Genomic DNA, 20,146 nt, shown 5'->3' with positions numbered 1-20,146 from the left:
CTAGAAGGGTTTTACCAATATCATAAACAAGGAAAGGCCAAGTCAGACGTGAAGTAAGATAGTTATCGTAAATCCAAGCTTTTTTGATATAGCTTACTGGCTGTTGGTCTACCTTATTTAGGTCATTAATGAAATTATTGACAACTACCTCTATACTACAGCCTTTCTTGATGAGTACTGTTTACCAACAAAGAAATTAGAAATGAAAGTAGAAGCTGATTTAGATGATTTTTTTTAAATTTGGTAGTTGATTTCCTCAATAGTTAGTGGAGTGCATAAAACCTTTTCTAGAGAATTGACCAAGTCTCAGAACCATAGGTCATCACTGGAAACACGCACTGTTGAATGAGGAATTTCAGACGAAAAGATATAGCGAAGTTTCCCGAATGCGGCCAGCTGAGTTGGATTCGGCGGTTCACCTCCATCTCGAAATTGGACCTATCTAACTGGAACATATGTTCATATGTATTTGTCTACAATTTCGAGTGCAACTGAAAGTTAACTGAGTGGAGCGATACATGAGGATTACACATTATTTTTGTTTTCTGATCATCTAATGGTGACTACATCGTCCGCGAACAGAACAGAGATCACATCTCCCTGTCGCACTCCTAGCTGCAACTGGATTGGCCTCGTAGTCTGATCCTGAATGCGAATTGACATAGTGGCGTTTTCGTACAAGCACTTCAATGCCTGGATGTACCCTTAATCAATTCGACATCTCCGCAATGACCTTAGCACAGCCCAGGTTTCCACCGAATCAAAGGCTTTCTCATAGTCCACAAACCCTAAGCAAAGTGGCTGGTTATACTCCTCTTCTGTATAACCTGCTGCAGCGTATGTATGAAACTAAAGCCTTTTCGGAATCTGGCTTGAAGATGATTCGTAATGAATCTCGAGAACCATTTGTAAGAATGGCTAAGAAGCGAGATGGGTCTGTAATTTTTCAGTGAGTTGTTGCACAGCAACTTTTTTGAAGAACAGAACCACCACGCTCCTGAGCCATACCTCAGGTGTCGTGCCCTTGTGAATGACTTTTAAGTATCGGTTCTGCTGTGATTCCGTCCTTTGAGAGAGCTTCGTTTAGACCTGCCTTAGGTTAGACCTTCTTCTGTTGGAGCGCTTAGTTGTGTTTGACGCTGTCAAAAGTCAAAAACTTGCTAAAGTGGTCTGGATGTTGGGCACTACAACAGTGTTTAGGTGTTAAGTGTGGCACAATTTTTGAAATAAATGTTTTTTCTTTCTTTCTGATATGTATTGGGATGTGTATTGGGGTTCAGATTATCAGCTTGTATGGCTCGGAAGCAGAACGGCGCGTGCTGAGGTGCTTGCTCGCCGAGGCGGCGAAGGGCATCGAGAGCGACGCTCCCTCCGGCGCTGCTGGCGCTGCCGCCGCGCTGCTGGCGCAGCAGCTGGCCGGCCTGCTCGACCACCCGGCCAAGGCGACACTCGTGTGCAGTGTGCTCGACGACCCGCCCGAGGCTGTGCAGAAGGTTGTTATTACTGACGTGAGCTCGTGTCATTCTCTCTCTATTATTTATTTATTTAATTAACTAGCGGACTCCCTCTTCATCTGCGAATAATTAGGGTATTGCCCTACCCTTACCCCTTGACTCTTAAGTTGCGTGGGAAACTCATAGAAAAGGGTTGTTTTAACGAACAGCTATTTATTTTTAGGGTTCCGAACGTACGTAGTACAAAAAATCGGTTGTGTGTAAAGTCGGTTTACTGACGATAGTTGAACGTGACATAAGAAAATACTGATGGAATGGTTGCACTTTTCTAAACAATCCGCTATTTATTTTAATGATGAAAGCACGAATATTCGACAATACATCGAACATATATTAAATATCGAAAAAATCATTACCTTTATCGCCGCAACTATCGTTGCTATAAACAATTGACACCAGATTCACTTTTTACTTCGTCGTCACGTCAAAAACGGAACCCTTATAATATCACCAATCCAGTTGACACATATCAATTCTTGTGACCCAAATGCAGAGATGTATCGTGAATAGGTGAAATTTGAATATGGGGGTGATACATCAAATGAAAGAAGATTTTAAAATTTTTTTTTTGGAATTTAAATAAAAAATAGCTTTCAAGTTATTGAAACAATTAGACGACAATTACCACGCCCCTTTACTTCGAAACTACTGTATCTATAATTAACATGCCCCTTTACTTCGAAACTACTGTATCTATAATTAACATGCCCCTTTACTTCGAAACTACTGTATCTATAATTAACATGGCCCTTTACTTCGAAACTACTGTATCTATAATTAACATGCCCCTTTACTTCGAAACTACTGTATCTATAATTAACATGCCCCTTTACTTCGAAACTACTGTGTCTATAATTAACATGCCCCTTTACTTCGAAACTACTGTATCTATAATTAACATGGCCCTTTACTTCGAAACTACTGTATCTATAATTAACAAGGCCCTTTACTTCGAAACTACTGTATCTATAATTAACATGGCCCTTTACTTCGAAACTACTGTATCTATAATTAACATGCCCCTTTACTTCGAAACTACTGTATCTATAATTAACATGGCCCTTTACTTCGAAACTACTGTATCTATAATTAACATGCCCCTTTACTTCGAAACTACTGTATCTATAATTAACATGGCCCTTTACTTCGAAACTACTGTATCTATAATTAACATGGCCCTTTACTTCGAAACTACTGTATCTATAATTAACATGGCCCTTTACTTCGAAACTACTGTATCTATAATTAACATGGCCCTTTACTTCGAAACTACTGTATCTATAATTAACATGGCCCTTTACTTCGAAACTACTGTATCTATAATTAACATGCCCCTTTACTTCGAAACTACTGTATCTATAATTAACATGGCCCTTTACTTCGAAACTACTGTATCTATAATTAACATGCCCCTTTACTTCGAAACTACTGTATCTATAATTAACATGGCCCTTTACTTCGAAACTACTGTATCTATAATTAACATGGCCCTTTACTTCGAAACTACTGTATCTATAATTAACATGGCCCTTTACTTCGAAACTACTGTATCTATAATTAACATGGCCCTTTACTTCGAAACTACTGTATCTATAATTAAGAATGTTATTTGATTATTTTGAGAATATTTTGAAACTCTGAAATTGAATATGAAGGACACTTTCGAGGTGCAAGATGGAAAACACATAAAGATTTTGTTTCAAACTGAATCATGTGATACCTCAAATGTTTTTCATTGTTGTAAAAAGGATTTCAAATATATATTTTTTGTAATTTTTAATAATAATTTATTTGTTACATTTCCCCTCCCCCCTCTCCAAGACTGTTATACACTGTATACTTGAAGATTCCGGGAAAACGTCAGAACTCCACAAATGTGACTCATCAAACAAAAGAGCTTGTTACAAGGATCTGAAATATATATTTTTTGTAATTTTAAAATAAACAGTTTCCAACGTATTTAAATAAATCGACGAAACCCATTCCCCCGCTCCTTTTCTCCGAAAGTAGTGCATTTAAAATTTTTAAATCTACTTGACGATTCTAGGAAAACTTCAGTACTCTGAAATTTTTGAATATTATGGTCACGTTTGGGGGCAAGACGGAAACCACAAAATCGAACCCGTAGTTCTTGAGATTAGGTTGCGTTCAACCAACCAAACAAACAAACAAACTCGTCAGCTTCAAAATATTAGTATAGATATGAATTTTATGTTGTTTTCTAAAAAACATGATAGTAAAACATCGTACGGAACCCTCTTCACGCGAGTTGTCCGGTTAAATTACATTTTACATTTCAACAATAAAAATAAACATTACACATAAACTAGACAAAATGCTTTTGACAGTGATTATAGTCAATTTAATAAAAAAGGATGTATGTTTATCTGTTTCAGGCTTTGAAACCTAGCAACACTTTGTTCAGTCGCTTCGCAAGGTTGCTGAAGTTCACCGTCGCGCAGGAGATCGCCTTCTCGCTAGTTCTGAAAAACTCTTCGCTCAGACCCGACGTCGCGACCCTGGCCGAGCGGCATCTCAACGAGCGGCTTCTGGACTTCGTTCGGTGCTACCTTGATGCAGGTGCTGCTGGAACTGGTCGCGTAGGACGGCAAACGGGATACGATCGCGTCACACTCGGGTTCTCTTCTCTCAGATCGGGGACACGAGGCGGAGGTCGCGGGCGTGCGCGAGTGCGGGCCCGGGGTGCTGCAGCCGCTGCTGACTCGCCTGCCCGCCGGCCCGCGCCGCGCGCTCCTGCAGCGCCTGCGCGCCGCCCTGCCGCGCGACGCGGCGCCCGTGCTGCTCGCGCCGCTGCTGTACGCCGACGACACGCGCGCGCCGCCGCGCCGGGCCGCAGCGCGCGCCGAGCTGGCCGCCGCCATGGCGCACCGCTCGCTGGCCGACGGCGTGCGCGAGCTGGGCTACCGCTTCACCGCCTCCGCCGACGATTGCCGCAGCTTCCTGGCCGACCTCGGCGCGCGCCGGCCCGCGCCCGCCGACGTGGCGCGCGCCGTGGCCGCCATGGTGCGCTACGACGGCGCGCGCGAGCCGCCCGGCGCCGCCTGGGACGCCGACGCGTTCGCGCGCGCCGTGCGCGACGCGGCGCCCGAGCTCGACTGGCGCGACGTCGTGCCGCAGCTCGACCACCCCGACTTCCTGGTGCCCGACCGGCGCGGCCTGGGCGCGCTGGTCGCGCTGCTGCGCGCCGGCCTGCGCGACGCCATCCCGGCGGACGCGCTGCTGCGCCCCTGGGCCAACCTGGACGGCCAGCTTAGCCTCGTGTCGCACGCGCTCAGGCACCCGGACGTGTTCAGCTTCGCGGAGCACCCCGTGCGGCAGGTCGCCGTCGACGCGCTGAAGGCGCCGCCCGAGGCGGACGACAGGGAGGCGGCCACGTGGCGCTGCCTGCCCCTGCTGGAGCTGCTGCTGCACGCCGCGGAGCGCGGCCGCGACGTGCGCGAGCTGCTGGAGCCGCCGGCGCGCCGCTGCCCCGACGTGCTGCTGCTGGCGCTGCTGGCGCTCGGCCCGCCCGCGTGCGCGCTGGGCCGGGAGCTGCTGGCGACGCTCGTGCCGGTGTTCCTCGCCGGCCACCCCAACGCGGGCGCGCTGCTGCAGCTGGCGTGGCACGCGCCGGGCGCCGCCGCGCGGCCCGCGCTGCTACACGCCATGGCGGAGTGGCACGCGCGCGGCGACGGCGACCAGGCGCGCCTGTCGCGCGCGCTGGACGTGGCGCAGGAGCTGAAGGCGCTGTCGGCGCTGCTCGACGTGCGCGCCTTCCCGTTCGCGATCGAGCTGGCGTGCCTGGCGGCGCGCCGCGAGTACCTCAAGCTGGACAAGTGGCTCGCCGACAAGCTGGCGGAGCACGGCGAGAGCTTCGCGGCGGCCGCGCTGCAGCTGCTGCGGCGCCGCCGCGCGCCCGACGACGCGGCGCTGGCGGCGGGCCTGCGCCTGTGCGCGCCGGCCGCGCCGCCGGAGCTGCGGGACGCCATCCTCGGCGCGCTGGCCGCCCGCGAGCCGTGGCCCGGCGCGTTCGCGCCGCAGCTCGACGCCGTCGCCGGCTTGGCGCCCGGCTTCGCCGGCCTGTCGCTGAGCGCGCCGGCGTTCGCCTCGGCCGGCGCGCCCGGCTCGCCCGCCAGCTTCGCCGCGATCCCGATGCCGCCGGCCGCGCCCGAGGACGCCGGCCGGTTCCTGGCCGCGCCCGCGTCGAAGGACGTGGAGGACGAGGCGAGCGGCTACTTCCAGCGCATCTACAACCGGCCGCCGACGCTGTCGGTGGAGGAGGCGCTGGACGTGCTGAGCGCGTTCGGCGAGTCGGCGGCGCCGCGCGAGCGCGAGGTGTTCTCGTGCATGCTGCGCAACCTGTTCGAGGAGTACAAGTTCTTCCCGCAGTACCCGGACGCGGACCTGCGCACCAACGCGCAGCTGTTCGGCGGCGTGCTGGCGCGCGGCGCGCTGCCGCCCGACGCGGCGGCGCTGGCGCTGCGCCTGGTGCTGGACGCGCTGCGCAAGCCGGAGGGCTCCAAGATGTTCCGCTTCGGCGTGGCGGCGCTGGACCGGTTCAAGGCGCGCCTGAAGGACTACCACAAGTACTGCGAGCACGTGCGCGCCATCCCGCACTTCCGGGAGCTCCCGCCGCACCTGGTGGAGTACGTGGAGTGCGGCGCGCGCGGCCGCGAGCCGGCGCCGGAGCCGCCCGCCCACAGGTCGGTCGAAACCTCCTCACTGACGCTTGAACTTTATGGAATGGTTACGAAACGTTTTTGTGGGAGTACTTTTAGAAGTATTGTTTTTAGACTTCAGTTTTAATTTGTCTCTTTTAATTAAGAATATTCTATAGAAAATAATTAGCGAAATCGGTTTGTCTTCGAGATTTGCGCTTATCGACACATTCAGCGATTCATTTATATAGAAGATTGTAAGAGGTAAAGTTTGTGTGGTTGGAGGGGGTGATCTCTGAAACTACAGAACCGATTTAGAAAATTCTTTCATCGAAAGAAAGCTATGTTATTTGCGAGTGTCACGTTTTTACTTCGTGTTCTTTCGGGAACGGGAACTGTGTGGGTGGAACCTGTGGGGCGTCTTTTAGCGGTATTTTTTCGACTTTTAGAAATTTTGTATTATCTCGGAAACTATATGACTAATTAACATACTGTAAAAGACAAATCTTATCTCTATCATATCCTTTTGATTATCAAGTATTTCATTTTTTATAAGGATTAAAGTTTAACCTTAGTATATGATTTAAATAATTTATATAAGTAAGATCTAGCCCAAGAATATAGATAGCTGTCGTGACATTTTTTTGTAGAAAATGATGTGATCTGCAAAGTTTTTTTTTTGTTCTAATTTTATCATGGTGAGGCAACGTAACATCCTCTAGTTTGACAGGTGGGTAGATACCTTTTTTAAGGGTGAAAGTGATCTGCACTGATTTGCTTGTGCTTGCTTTTATCCGCCATTGCTTAAGCCATGCAGTTATCTCATCCAGGGCCTTCTGTAGTACCATGGTTGCCGATGCAGGGTCACTATGGCTTGCGAGTATTGCGGTATCATCAGCAAATGTCGCTGTCGTAACTCCGTCTACCTGTGGTATATCTGCAGTATAAACCGTATATAAGATTGGCCCCAATACAGAGCCTTGCGGAACTCCGGCTGAAATATCATAAAAGTTGGATTTCTTATCAGTTTCTTTGACTTGAATTCTCCGTCCAGTAATGTAGGATTGTAGTAGTAGAACGTACTGATAAGGTAGATTGATTTTTAACTTATACAAGAGCCCTTTATGCCAAACCTTGTCAAACGCTTGTTGTATGTCCAAAAATACAGATGAGCAGTATTGCTTTTCTTCTAAGCTTTCCCTGATCTTGTCACAGACTCTATGGACCTGTTCAGTGGTAGAATGCTCTTGTCTAAAACCAAACTGGTGATCGGGAATAACATTACGTTTGTGCAGAATTGGCATTATACGGTATTTTAGTAGCTTCTCAAAGACTTTCGATAACAGTGGAAGCAAACTTATGGGCCTGTATGACGATACTTCGTTAGGTGATTTTCCTGCCTTGTGTATCATTACTATTTGTGATACTTTCCACACAAGTGGAAAGTGATGTACTCTTAGTATGCCGTTGAAGAGCGACGTCTTGAATTTCTTCGGAGTTTGCGTTTATGAAGTGACATTTCCTTAATTTGCAGAGGGTAATTCATGCATATGTCATTCGGTTGCGGCGACGGTGTATGTATCCAGCATGCTCTTTGTATTAGCTGTGTTATATATATAGTTGAATCCTCTACATCGTTACAATTTTTCAGGGGTACTTTTAATTGAATATGGTTTTCAATGTATTCCCTAAATGAGTCCCAAACAGTGTTTTTATTAGTGAGCGTTTCTTTAGTCTCAGATAGTATTACGAGTGAACTTATGGTCAATATAGCAGGAGTGTGATCGGAAGAGCTATCGAAGCAGGAATCACACTTGAGGTAATGCTTTGAGAGACCCTTTAATATGAAAAAATCTAGTAAGTCTGGAGTTTTATTGTGATCTGTTGGCCAGTATGTAGGTTCACATGTAGATGATACCAGAAGTTGATTATTGTCCACACTGGTTTTCAGTTGTCTACCTCTTGTGGTTGTAATACGAGAACCCCAGCTTACATGTTTTGCATTCCAAATTCCAAATTGAAAGTAATCTGTAAACATGCTATCAAGAATTTTGTGCTTCGGTGGACAATACACTGCAGAGAAATTAATGCAACCTGTAGAATCTTCTACAGCAATTGTAGTGGCTTGAATATGGTGTGTTTTATATTCTGGCATTATATGATGTTTCAACCCTTTTTTGACTATTACTGCAGTCCCACCATGAGCAGTACCGTCAGGATGATTTGTTACATAGCACTGGTGGTTTTTAAATTTGATATTGGTACTCTCAGTTCCATGAGCTTATGAGGGGGACGAGGTAAACTCACACATCGAAAACATTTAACACCATTAAGTATTTTCTGTGTCCATACACTACACACAACTATAAATTTGACTCGCAATACACACACTAACAAACACATTGTGCACAGTAAAAATATATACAAGCAGTATACTCGGCCGTATTTTTGAAATAAATACTTACAGCGCGCGGTACGTAAACATGTGATAAGGCTGCCTGCCTCCAGCATTTTAATTACATTTGCCAACTTTGTATTTCCATTTAGTTTTGTGATTGTAAATATACTTTTTTTATGTAAACAAATAAAATATTTTGTAAATTGTAGTAAAATAGGAAGTGATCAATGAAATGCGGGTTGTTTTTTGATTGGTAGATTTAAATAAGGCTGATACTAATCAATGACCTTGAAGGATAGGTCGTATTCATATGTTTATTTTGGTGATGCCATCTAGGTATTACCTCCACACTACGTGACCAAATATTAAAAAAACCGGTCAAGTGCGTGTCGGGCCACGCGCAGTGTAGGGTTCCGTAGATTATGTTAGCCCTTTAATCCCTTATGTTTTTCTCAATTTCAAAGCCTTTATTATTCCTTACATTAAACAAGTTTTTCAATTAATAAGAGTAACAGTTTTAATTTTTTTTTTCTATGTTAGTAATTAAGTTACTCTCATTTATTTATTACTTCTTAATTTTTAACAATATAAATATAAAATACAAAACATTATTAAAAATTTATAAAAAAAAAAATCACCCTCCCGCTACATTCCCGTTGTCATTCCCGGGACATTTGAGTGCCCGGTTGCCCAAGCAACCGGTGGTCAGGGCTCCAGAGTGAGGAACCTCCTCACAATACGCGCCGTCTCAAGAATCACTGCCTTTTGTATCCGACTCTTGATCCAACAGTTAAGCGACAGCTTCTTAAGGTGTTGGTCGAAGCTTTTCGCTATAAGACCATTGACTGAAACAACTATCGGAACAATAATAGTTGACTCAACATTCCACATGGCGGTGATCTCGGGAGCAAGATCCAAGTATTTTGATACTTTTTCCTTTTCGGCTTTAACCAGATTATCGTCATGTGGAACTGTAATATCAACAATGGGGATGATGACTAGGTTTGAATATATTGATTTTATGATACATTCGGGTAAATAGGGTCAATGTTAACTAATTTATACATAAAAAGCAAAGATTGTCTGGATATTTGCAAAATAAATGAGATTATAAAATTTCAAAAACTACTAAATTTTTTTTATCGTAATTAGATGAAAATTCATACAGTTTTAGCTTCCTTACATTAAATGTGACATTTTTTAATAAATGAACTATAAACATAAACTCACAAATAACAAAGATATTAGTAATTTTGTTTGAACGCGCATACAAATCTAACGATCATTACATTGCCTATGACGTCATTTTTTCGAGCCATTTTGTATGGGGCGTTTTTCAGGGATCCGCGGCAGCGCCGCAAATCTGACTCTTTAAATCCCTGTAGCTCCGAAAGTAATGATCGCAGATACCCTGTTCCTTTTACAAAATTGCTTTACTATTAGTATACTCTTAATTTATATACAATTTAAAAAACTGTCATCATCCCTATTATTGCACGACGCACTGACCGATCGACTAGCACTATATCAGGTCTATTGGCTACAATATACCTGTCAGTGATAATCGTTCGGTCCCAGTAGAGCAATGCACTGCTATTTTCAAGAACTGACGCTGGGTCGTACCTATAGTAAGGCATCTCAAAATCGATAAGGCCATATTGAAGAGCAAGCTGTTGGTGGATTATCTTGGCTACTTGATTATGTCTGTGCAAGTATTCGCCGTTAGCAAGGTGAGAACACCCGGACACAATATGCCTGAGGGACTCCCCAGGGCGATGACACGCTCGACAGATGTCTAGAGTGCCATCTTTCATAATGTGTTTCCGGTAGTTTCTCGTCTTTATAACTTCGTCCATAATTGCACGACAAAACCCTCGGTTTAGTATATTGTTAGTGTATCTGTTTTAAGTTTAGTATGTTAGTGAGTTAGTCTTATTTCTAATTAATAAAATCTATTTAACTAGTAAATTGAAATTGAGGTATAAGCTCGCGTTTCGACCTCTAGTATGAAGTCAAACTACTGCTTGCATATTTACTGTGACATTGCTTAGACTATCCACAGATTAAATACATAGAATATTCGATTACTGATCGATGTTTGGCTGTTTCGTCAAAAGAATCGATTATTTTTATAAATTGTTTTTATTAAAAATTTGATAAAATTAAGGTTTAAATACTTTCAAATGAAACGTTACTCCACCTTTTACTAAACTACAAGTTTTTGACCGTTTTTTATGCCATTTAACTACACAAACCGGCATTTTTAGGGAGCTCCTTACACGACGAAAACGATTACAACAATGAAACATCGATTCTGTAGCAACAGTTTTTATAAACGCATTAGATCATAGATTTTTGATCTTTGCCAGAGGGGTAACGGTTAGCGAACCACGTCCAGTTATTAATGGTCTAAGAGTGTTACGGTCCTTTTTTGGACAATCGGAGGTTTTGTGTGATTCCCCACATTTAACGCACCTGTGTGGTCGCATGCAGTAATTTTTCGAGTGGCCGTATTACTGGCATCTTTGACATTGCACTACGGTCTTTTGCTTTCTTGGATCTTCTATGATCACTGCTTCTATGATTTCTATTTCTTTCTTTTCTTTTTGGTGATATATGTACCTAATTTCTTTAACTGCCTTATTGTTCGGACCAGGTAATAAGTTTACAAAGAAAGTTGAAGTCGGCTTTTTGTCAGGCCCAAATTTAGCAATAATTATTTCACCTGTTACTACATTGCCTGTTTGCTCTATGTCTGCTCTTATCTCTGGGAGGGGCGTGGAATGGTGGAGATTTTTTATAACTATTCTATATGGTCTTTCTTTCTTTCTATTGAATGTATGCCCTATCAAACCATTTTCACGAACAATTGAAAGAATGTTTTTGTAGCTGTCTGTGTCTGTACAATTGATTCTTAACTGGTTCCTGTTTACTATTTTATATTTGTATTGGTCTCCCTTTACAACAGAACTCAATAGATCAGATAACTTGTTCACATCTTCTATCCCATACAATATTATTGGCGGAGGCTTATTAACTCTTTTTTCTGAGGTTTCTGAGTTTTCTTTTTGATCAATTGGCAGTGTGCTATATTTATTATAAGATTCTATCTTCACAGGGGAAGGAGAATCTATCTTCTTGCGCTTTTTATTTCGAGCAGTAGGCACTCTTTGCCACTCAGGTGGTTGAGATAAATTTTCTTTTGATGTTTGTGGAGATGATTCTAAATTCGTTTTACTACCTAGTGACATGCTTCTAGGTCTGTTGTTGAACAAGGATGAATGAAAAACTTGTTGCATTAATTTTCGTTTTCCAGTAGTATTTTCTACCACAGGGGCCTGGCCACCTACCCCTAAGGAGACTTCGGTATCAAATTTCACACTGTCTGGCCCGGGTACCAGAGAGCGCCGGCGGTTAGCCGGATCGCATGACAAATCGCATTCCATAACTGACTTTTCCATGATTTTTAAAAAGGTTGGGAGAAGTAGTTGCAACACTTTCCCAAGGTGTTACGCGCACAACTATTTTAAGGGAATTTAGGCCCTTAGGGCTTGTGCAAGCCCAGGATCAGGTTATATGACCGCCGCCTGAGACTCGGCGTTGCAGCTCGATTCGCACCACCCAGGGGACACGTGTAGGGCGGGCTTTAGCATAAGGTGGTAAAGTCCTACGGACGTGAGCTCCGTTGTCCCCGTAACACAAGTGTAGTACATTATTTTATTCTAACATCAATAATTTTTGCAGCGCACGCCATATAAACAAAACTTTTGTACACCTCGGGTTACATTATGGGAGTTTCAGGAAGGATCCCTAATTTTTTGAAAACATAATATAGCTTATAGCCTTTCTCGATAAATGGGCTATCTATCACTGAAAATATTTTTCAAATCAGACCTGAGATTAGCGACTTCAATGAACAAACAAACTCTTCAGCTTATAATATTATTAGTATACATTAGTTGACTTAATGTTACTAGTGTGAATGTTTCATGAGCCCTGTCAGGGCATTGCTAATTTATTATCACCATCAGCCGATGGGCGTCCTCTGCTGAACATAGACCTCTCGCATGGACCATGGAGTGGCTCCCTGCAATCCGTTTGATATTATCGGTCCACCTAGTGGGGGGTCGACCGAGCCAGCGCTTGCGCCGCGCTCACACGTGACGTGTCCCGTTGCAGGCCCGCGGCGTACGCGCCGGGCGCCGCCGAGCCGGCCGCCGGCCGCCCGTCCATCGCCAACGCCACCAACATCGACACGCTGCTGTCCGCCGCCGACGCCGAGCGGCCGGCGGCGCCGCCCGAGCCCGTGCGCGACAAGACGGCCTTCATCTTCAACAACCTCAGCCAGCTCAACCTGCCCGCCAAGTGCGCGGAGCTGCGGGAGCTCGTCGCCGAGGAGCACTACGAGTGGCTGGCGCAGTACGTGGTCATGAAGCGCGCCTCCATCGAGCTCAACTTCCACGCGCTGTACGCCAGCCTGCTGGACGAGCTGGGCGCGCGCGCGCTGCGCCGCCTGGTCGCGCGCGAGACCTACCGCAACATCGGGGTGCTGCTGCGCTCCGAGAAGGGCATCGCCAACTTCTCCGACCGCTCGCTGCTCAAGAACCTCGGCCACTGGCTCGGCGTGCTGACGCTGGCGCGCTGCCGGCCCGTGCTGCAGCGGGAGCTGGACCTCAAGACGCTGCTGCTGGAGGCCTACCACCGCGGCCAGCGCGAGCTGCTGTACATCGTGCCCTTCACCGCCAAGGTGCTGGAGTCGTGCGCCCGCAGCGCCGTGTTCAAGCCGCCCAACCCCTGGACGATGGCGCTCATGGGCGTGCTGGCCGAGCTGCACCGCGAGCCCGGCCTCAAGCTCAACCTCAAGTTCGAGATCGAGGTGCTCTGCAAGAAGCTCAGCCTCGACATCTCCGAGCTGAAACCCTCCCTGTATCTGAGGGACCCCGAAAAATTGAAAACCATCGAGTTTCAATGTTCGCGCCCCGACGTCGCCCCCGAGCCCGCGCCGCCGCCGCCGCCGGCCGAGCCCGCGCCCGCCGCGCCGCCGCCCGCGCCGCGCTTCAGCTACGCCGACGTGGACGTGTCGTCGACGGCGGCGCTCGGGCGCGAGCTGGCGGGCGGCGCGCACGTGGCGCTGCTGCAGAGCCACCCGCAGCTGCAGCCGGCCGCGCGCGCCGCCGTCGAGCGCGCCGTGCAGGAGTGGATCCACCCCGTCGTGGACCGCTCCATCAAGTACGCGCTCACCACCAGCGAGCGCCTCATCCGCAAGGACTTCGCGGCGGACCCCGACGAGACGCGCATGCGCACGTGCGCGCACCACCTCATGCGCAACCTCACGGCCGGCATGGCCATGATCACGTGCCGCGAGCAGATCCTGGCCACCGTCAGCGCCAACCTGAAGGCGGCCTTCGGCGCCGCGCTCGCGCCGAGCGGCGCGCTGCAGGTGAGCCCCGCCCGCGCGCCGCCGCCCGACGTGCGCGGCGCCACACTCACGAGCTGACGTTCGCAGAAGGACGTCGTGGAGAGCGCCGCGGCGGCGCTGGCCGCGGAGAACGCGGAGCTGGCCTGCGCCTTCATCCAGAAGACGGCGGTGGAGAAGGCGCTGCCGGAGCTGGACAAGCGGCTGGCGGACGAGTACGAGCGGCGCGAGCTGGCGCGGCGCGAGGGCCGCGGCCTGGGCCCGGCGCCGGGCGCGGAGCGGCTGCCGGAGCGCGTGCGCGTGCGCGCGGGCGGCGCGCCGGCCGAGCGGCTGGCCGTGTACGAGCAGTTCGCCTGCAACATCCCCGGCTTCGCGCCGCTGCCGTGCGCGCCGCCGCCGCCGCCGCCGCCGCCGCCGCCAACGCAGGTGAGTCACGCGCAGGCTCCCCACCCCCACGGACCCGCGCTGTTCACATGCATTCGTTTACTATCCGTCCCTTTCACCGCCCAACATTCTGATCCATACAGCACGACAGGTCTTACAACCGTTTTGTATATTTTACCCTTAAGTCTAAGAGGCATTCGCGGGTCACATAGTACACCTGAAAATTGTCGCCATTTCATCCATCCCGCATTCATTCTACTTTTTATGTCTCGGTCCACATTGCCATCGTTTTGAAAAAGCGATCCGAGGTACCGAAAATCGGAGCAAGCTGGTAGGGTTACACCATTTAAGGCAATTTTGGAAGATTGAGATGTGCCGCCAAAATCCAAGAATAAATATTTAGTTTTCGTTTGACTGATTCATAGACCAACACTTTCCAATTTCTCCTGCCATTTTCAAAGTCTGCTCTGTACCTCAGATGTGTTTTCTCCGACAAGTACAATATCATCGGCGAACAGCATACACCAAGGTGCTTCTTCCTGTATGTCTGATGTCAGAGCATCCATTACTAGGAGAAACAAATAGGGACTTAAAGCTGATCCTTGGTGTAAGCCCACCTCCACTTGAAACTCGTCAGTAACACAAGCTTCTGATCGTATGCTCGTGCATGCATCTCTATACATTTCTTTCACTATTCTAACATACTTCCCAGGTATTTTCTTCACGTTCATAGCCCACCATACAACTTCACGGGGTACTCTGTCATACGCTTTCTCTAAGTCAACAAACACCATGTGGAGATTCTTTTGTGCATTCCTGTATTTCTCACACAGTTGACGCAAAGCGAAAATTGCATCAGTTGTACCCCGTCCTGGCATAAACCCAAACTGATTTAGAATAATCTCACTCTCCTCTCTTATTCTCTTATCTATAACTTTCTCCCAAACCTTCATAGTATGTAACATGAGCTTTATTCCTCGATAGTTGTTACAATTCTGGACATCACCCTTATTTTTAAATATGGGCACCAGCGAACTGCTGGACCACTCTTCCGGGATTGACTCCTTGTGCAACAACTTATTGAAAAATAAAGTCAGCCATTTCCATCCATCCACTTTCAGACACTTCCATGCTTCAACTGGTACACTGTCAGGCCCTACCGCTTTACCACTTTTCATACTCTGCACTGCCATTTTTACTTCATCTATACTCGCCTCTTTTACCACTGCCACATTAATTGATACATTCTCTAATTCGCGATTCCAGTCATTCTCTTCGTTCATCAACTTTTTAAAGTATTCCTGCCACCGATCTTTTATTTCTTCGTCATTTGTCAAAACCTTTCCGGCATCATCTTTTATGCATTTCACATGTACTATATCCCTTGTATTCTTTTCTCTCGCTTTTACTACGCGAAATAAGTCTTTTTGCCCTTGGGGATAATCTAGGGACTCATACAATTTACTGTTTACTTTTCCCCTTGCAATAGCAACCGCTTTTTTCGCTTTCATTTTATTCTCCACGTAAACATTCTTTTTAATCTCTTTCGAATTGCCGTCATAATCACTCACATTTTTCCAATCCTTAAATGCATCCTTCTTTTCTTTCATTATATTTTGTATATCCTTACTCCACCACCATGCGTCTTTAGCTATCATACTTTTACCTTTATTCTCTCCAAAAACATTCTTTGCCTCACTCCTCATGCACAAAGCTATTTCATTCCAGCATCCATTCACCGATTTATTGTCAAGGTCATCCATGTCAATCATTTTGTCTACCACTCTTGTTCGAAACTCTTTCACACACTCCTCTTTCTCTAACATGTACCATTTTATATTGGGCAGGGTCTTAGGCTTAGGCATAGTCTTTTGGATACCCCGGTATGACTTTACAGTTTTTAATTTCTTTAATATGGTATCTTCTTACAAGAAAATGGTCAATTTGTGTATTATGATTCCCACTTTTATATGTTATCAAATGTTGATCATGTTTTTCAAAGAATGTATTAACTACTGCCAGATCAAAAGCCGTGGCTCCCTGCAGCAGGTTTTCTCCCTCCCGATTACGGTTTCCAAAGCCCCGACCTCCATGTACTCTCTCATAACTTTCATTGAGTCTTCCTACATGACCATTAAAATCTCCCCCTATATAGACCTTTTCATTATTGGGGATAGCTATCATAACCCCGTCAAAATCATTCTAAAACTTATCTTTCGTCGCATCATCACAACCTGTTTGCATATACACTTACTATATTTTTGTACAAAATACAAAAATCCCCTTCAGTGCAGTTTAGTCATACCATGTGCTGAAAAATTACTTAAACGATTTTATTCTTGGTAATTATTTTTGAATCGTTTTTTCAAATAATGAAAGTTCATTTTTTTCTACTGTAAAGTTAGTTTTTTCCAAAAACGGAACTAATAATTTTTTATTTTTAACGTTTATTTTTTGTATGTACTTTGAATTTTGAATAGTAAATTTTTTTTTCAATGGGACAGTCCATTCTAAAAAAAGTGTACTATTCAAAGTTTTACATCTAGTTTAAAAACATTTTCATTTAATAAGGATTCCAAAAATGTAAGACATTAGTAACATTACTTTCAAACAATTTTAGCATGAGTATGTAAGTAAGATACGTTACATACTCATGCTAGATATAAGATTAAGTTATGAAAGAAAATTTTGGAAAATACTTTTTTTTTTAGAGTATCTCCCGTACATTTAAAGTGGGGATGATTTTTTTACTCGTCTAACCCAAAGCGTGAGATGCTGAGTAGGTCTTGAAATAATAGTGTGAGTGTGTAATTACCATTTTTCGATTTAGAGATCTGTTTTTGAAATAATAAGATTTAAATTGCTAAATTCGAATGTCCTGCCCCTTGACCAGCTAAATGGTTGTTTATGGATACATGAAAAATGCACAGAAATATAATAACATTAAGAGGAAAAGTTTCATTACTTGAAATTTAAAGAGTTATTGGCATTGTAGACGTACAATAATTTAATAAAAAAGGTCACATTGTTTTCCGTGAGCACGTGTGCACGTGTGCACGTGTGCACGCCCGACATCGTCGGAACAAATTGTAACATTACTTACTTGTCTTTTTATTTTGTCATTTCAACTGTTTATATTATGAAATAAATAATTTACATTGAGTCAATTATTTTATTATTCAAGTGACTGGAACAAATTTAATTAAATAACGATTTTACATAATCAACCCCTTTCAGAACGAAAATAGCAATTCTGGCAAAGCCTTTGAAAATAATGTACTAATGTCCTACATGTATGGAATCCTTATTACATTTAAGCTAGTTGTACAACTTTGCTTAGTACATCTTTTTTTTTTCATGGTGATAGCTAAAATGACATACAAAAAAAAATGTTTAACATAAGAAAAGTAACCCGTTTTTTGGAAAAAACTTACTTTGCTGTAGAAAAATTGGAATTTTCCTTACTACGGCTATTCAAAAATAATAATACCATGTATAAAATCAACATTTATGATATTTTTTAGTACATGGTTTGACTAATCTGCACTGTAGGTAGAGATTTTTGTATTTTGTACAAAAAATAATATAACTTAAAAACCGTAAAATGTCGGCTAACATATGTCGCTTATTTTATTAAGCCTTGATGTCAGCCATCATCCTGTAGCGTACACCCTGTATGATGTGACGTGCGTGCAGGCGTTCGGGCGCGACGCGAGCGCGCTGCTGGGCGCCGTGCAGGCGTTCCTGGCGGGCGCGGCGCCGCTGCCCGCGCTGGCGCCGCTGGCCGCGCTGGCGCTCCGCCTGCACGACGCGCTGGCGCTGGCCGGCCGCGGCCAGGACCTCGCACTGCTGCAGACGGTGAGCTCAAACACCTCGTCCACAAGAGGCGAATTCGTACGCGCGTTGTCGAAATACTAGACATTCGCGAATTTAAAATACGCGCGCAAATCGCGTGCACCACGCCAGACTCGACTCGCGCGTATCGCGCGCGATTTCGCCCTCTCTGGACCGAGCCAAAGCCTCAATAGCTCAATGATAACAGCGGTCGGACTCATCACCGAGAGGCGGTGGTTCGATCCCAGTCCCGTCGGTCTACTGTCGTACCCACTCCTGGCACAGCCTTTCCCGACTAGTTAGAGGGGAATGGGAATATTGGTCATATCGAAAAAAATAAAAGATATGGCAAATATTGTTTTAAAAAAAAACAAAATAAAAAAAGTATCGAGCGCGGAGTGACCGGTCGCAGGCGGTGGAGGGGCTGCTGGGCGGGCGCGTGCGCGGCGCCGAGCACGCGGAGCAGCTGGCGCGCTTCCGCGAGCTGCACGTGCGCGCGCTGCGCCTGCTGGCCGACGCGGGCGGGCGCGCCTGGCTGCGCGAGCACGCGGCGCGCGCGGCGGCCGCGGCGCCCGACGACCTGCGCTACAACCTGGAGGCCGTGGATTGTCTCGTCAGGAACCAGCTCCTCGACCTGCCGCAGGTGCGCGCCCTTCGTGCGGCATGTTCATCAGTTCATCAATATAAATATACAGGAGTCCCGCAACTATGGATGAAACGTAGTTTTGGCAAAACCAACCGAGTTGTATTTTTCGGATGTTTTAAATTTTTCTATCTTGAATAATTTTTTTTAATGCTACTGCAATTAAAATTTTAAAATTCTTTTCTAGTATTGAAAATTCACCATCTCCCGTACATTTTTACAGCAGCTCTGTAACTACAAAGAGTAGACACAAGTTTGATACCATTATTCATACAGCTCAAATTACAAATCGAAAACAGTTATGACTTTATGTAGCAACAGAGTTGACAGCAAATTAAACAGATCGAACTAGCGACGGCGACGGCGGTCGTGGCCCTGGCGCGGCTCAGCTCACGTGTGTGTGCCGGCAGTACGACGCGGCGCTGGCGCAGCTCATGGACGACGGCAACAACTTCGCGGCGGTGGCGTTCGTGACGCAGCTGCTGCGCCTCTACCTGCACGACGAGCGCGAGCCCGCCTGCGCGCCCGACGCGCTGCGCCGCTGCACCGACGCGCTGCTGCGCGCCGCGCGCCCGCCCGCGCCCCCGCCCGCGCCCGCCGCGCACCTGCACGACGGCGTGCTGCTGGCGCGCCGCGACGAGCCGGCCGGCGCGCGCGACGCGGCCGACGCGCTGCTGGGCGAGTGGCGCGCGCTGGCGGCCGGCGCGCGCGCCGACGGCGAGCTGGCGCGCCACTTCCCCGCCTTCGTGCAGCGCATGAGCGCGCGCGGCGTGCTGCAGTCGGACGCGGCGCTGGCGCGCTTCCTGCGCCTGGGCGCCGAGCAGTGCGCGCGCCACGTGCGCCGGCTGCTGGCCGCGGGCGCCGAGCGCGCCGCCTGCCACGCGCCGTGCGACGCCTTCGTGCGCCTCGTGGCGCTGCTCGTCAAGAACACGGCCGACGCGGCCGACCCCACGCCCAAGCTCAACTTGCTCAACAAGGTACGCCAGCGCGTGCGCCGCGTGCGCCGCCTGCCACGCGCCGTGCGACGCCTTCGTGCGCCTCGTGGCGCTGCTCGTCAAGAACACGGCCGACGCGGCCGACCCCACGCCCAAGCTCAACTTGCTCAACAAGGTACGCCAGCGCGTGCGCCGCGTGCGCCGCCTGCCACGCGCCGTGCGACGCCTTCGTGCGCCTCGTGGCGCTGCTCGTCAAGAACACGGCCGACGCGGCCGACCCCACGCCCAAGCTCAACTTGCTCAACAAGGTACGCCAGCGCGTGCGCCGCGTGCGCCGACTGCTGGCCGCGGTTTGTTTGTCCGT

At 47.4% G+C, this 20,146-nt stretch overlaps 1 protein-coding gene across 3 annotated transcripts in view; it reads left to right on the top strand.

The window, feature by feature from the left end:
• Positions 1–20,146, top strand: part of LOC112043877 (CCR4-NOT transcription complex subunit 1-like) — a 31,301-nt gene that overhangs the window by 2,046 nt on the left and 9,109 nt on the right. The window contains exons 2-9 of one of the 3 annotated variants that reach the window (XM_052888313.1): positions 1,281–1,493; positions 3,911–4,094; positions 4,168–6,217; positions 12,750–14,010; positions 14,077–14,412; positions 18,067–18,228; positions 18,617–18,847; positions 19,258–19,824. In XM_052888313.1, coding sequence (XP_052744273.1) covers positions 1,281–1,493; positions 3,911–4,094; positions 4,168–6,217; positions 12,750–14,010; positions 14,077–14,412; positions 18,067–18,228; positions 18,617–18,847; positions 19,258–19,824 — 5,004 coding nt within the window. Of the gene's footprint in view, positions 1–1,280; positions 1,509–3,910; positions 4,095–4,167; positions 6,218–12,749; positions 14,011–14,076; positions 14,413–18,066; positions 18,229–18,616; positions 18,848–19,257; positions 20,091–20,146 lie in introns of all 3 variants that reach the window. The other 2 variants (XM_052888312.1, XM_052888311.1) reach the window with 2 other exon arrangements.

This window comes from Bicyclus anynana, chromosome 22 (genome assembly GCF_947172395.1).
Source record: "Bicyclus anynana chromosome 22, ilBicAnyn1.1, whole genome shotgun sequence".
NCBI classification, from domain to species: domain Eukaryota; kingdom Metazoa; phylum Arthropoda; class Insecta; order Lepidoptera; family Nymphalidae; genus Bicyclus; species Bicyclus anynana.
This window is presented reverse-complemented; position numbering and strand designations above follow the sequence as displayed.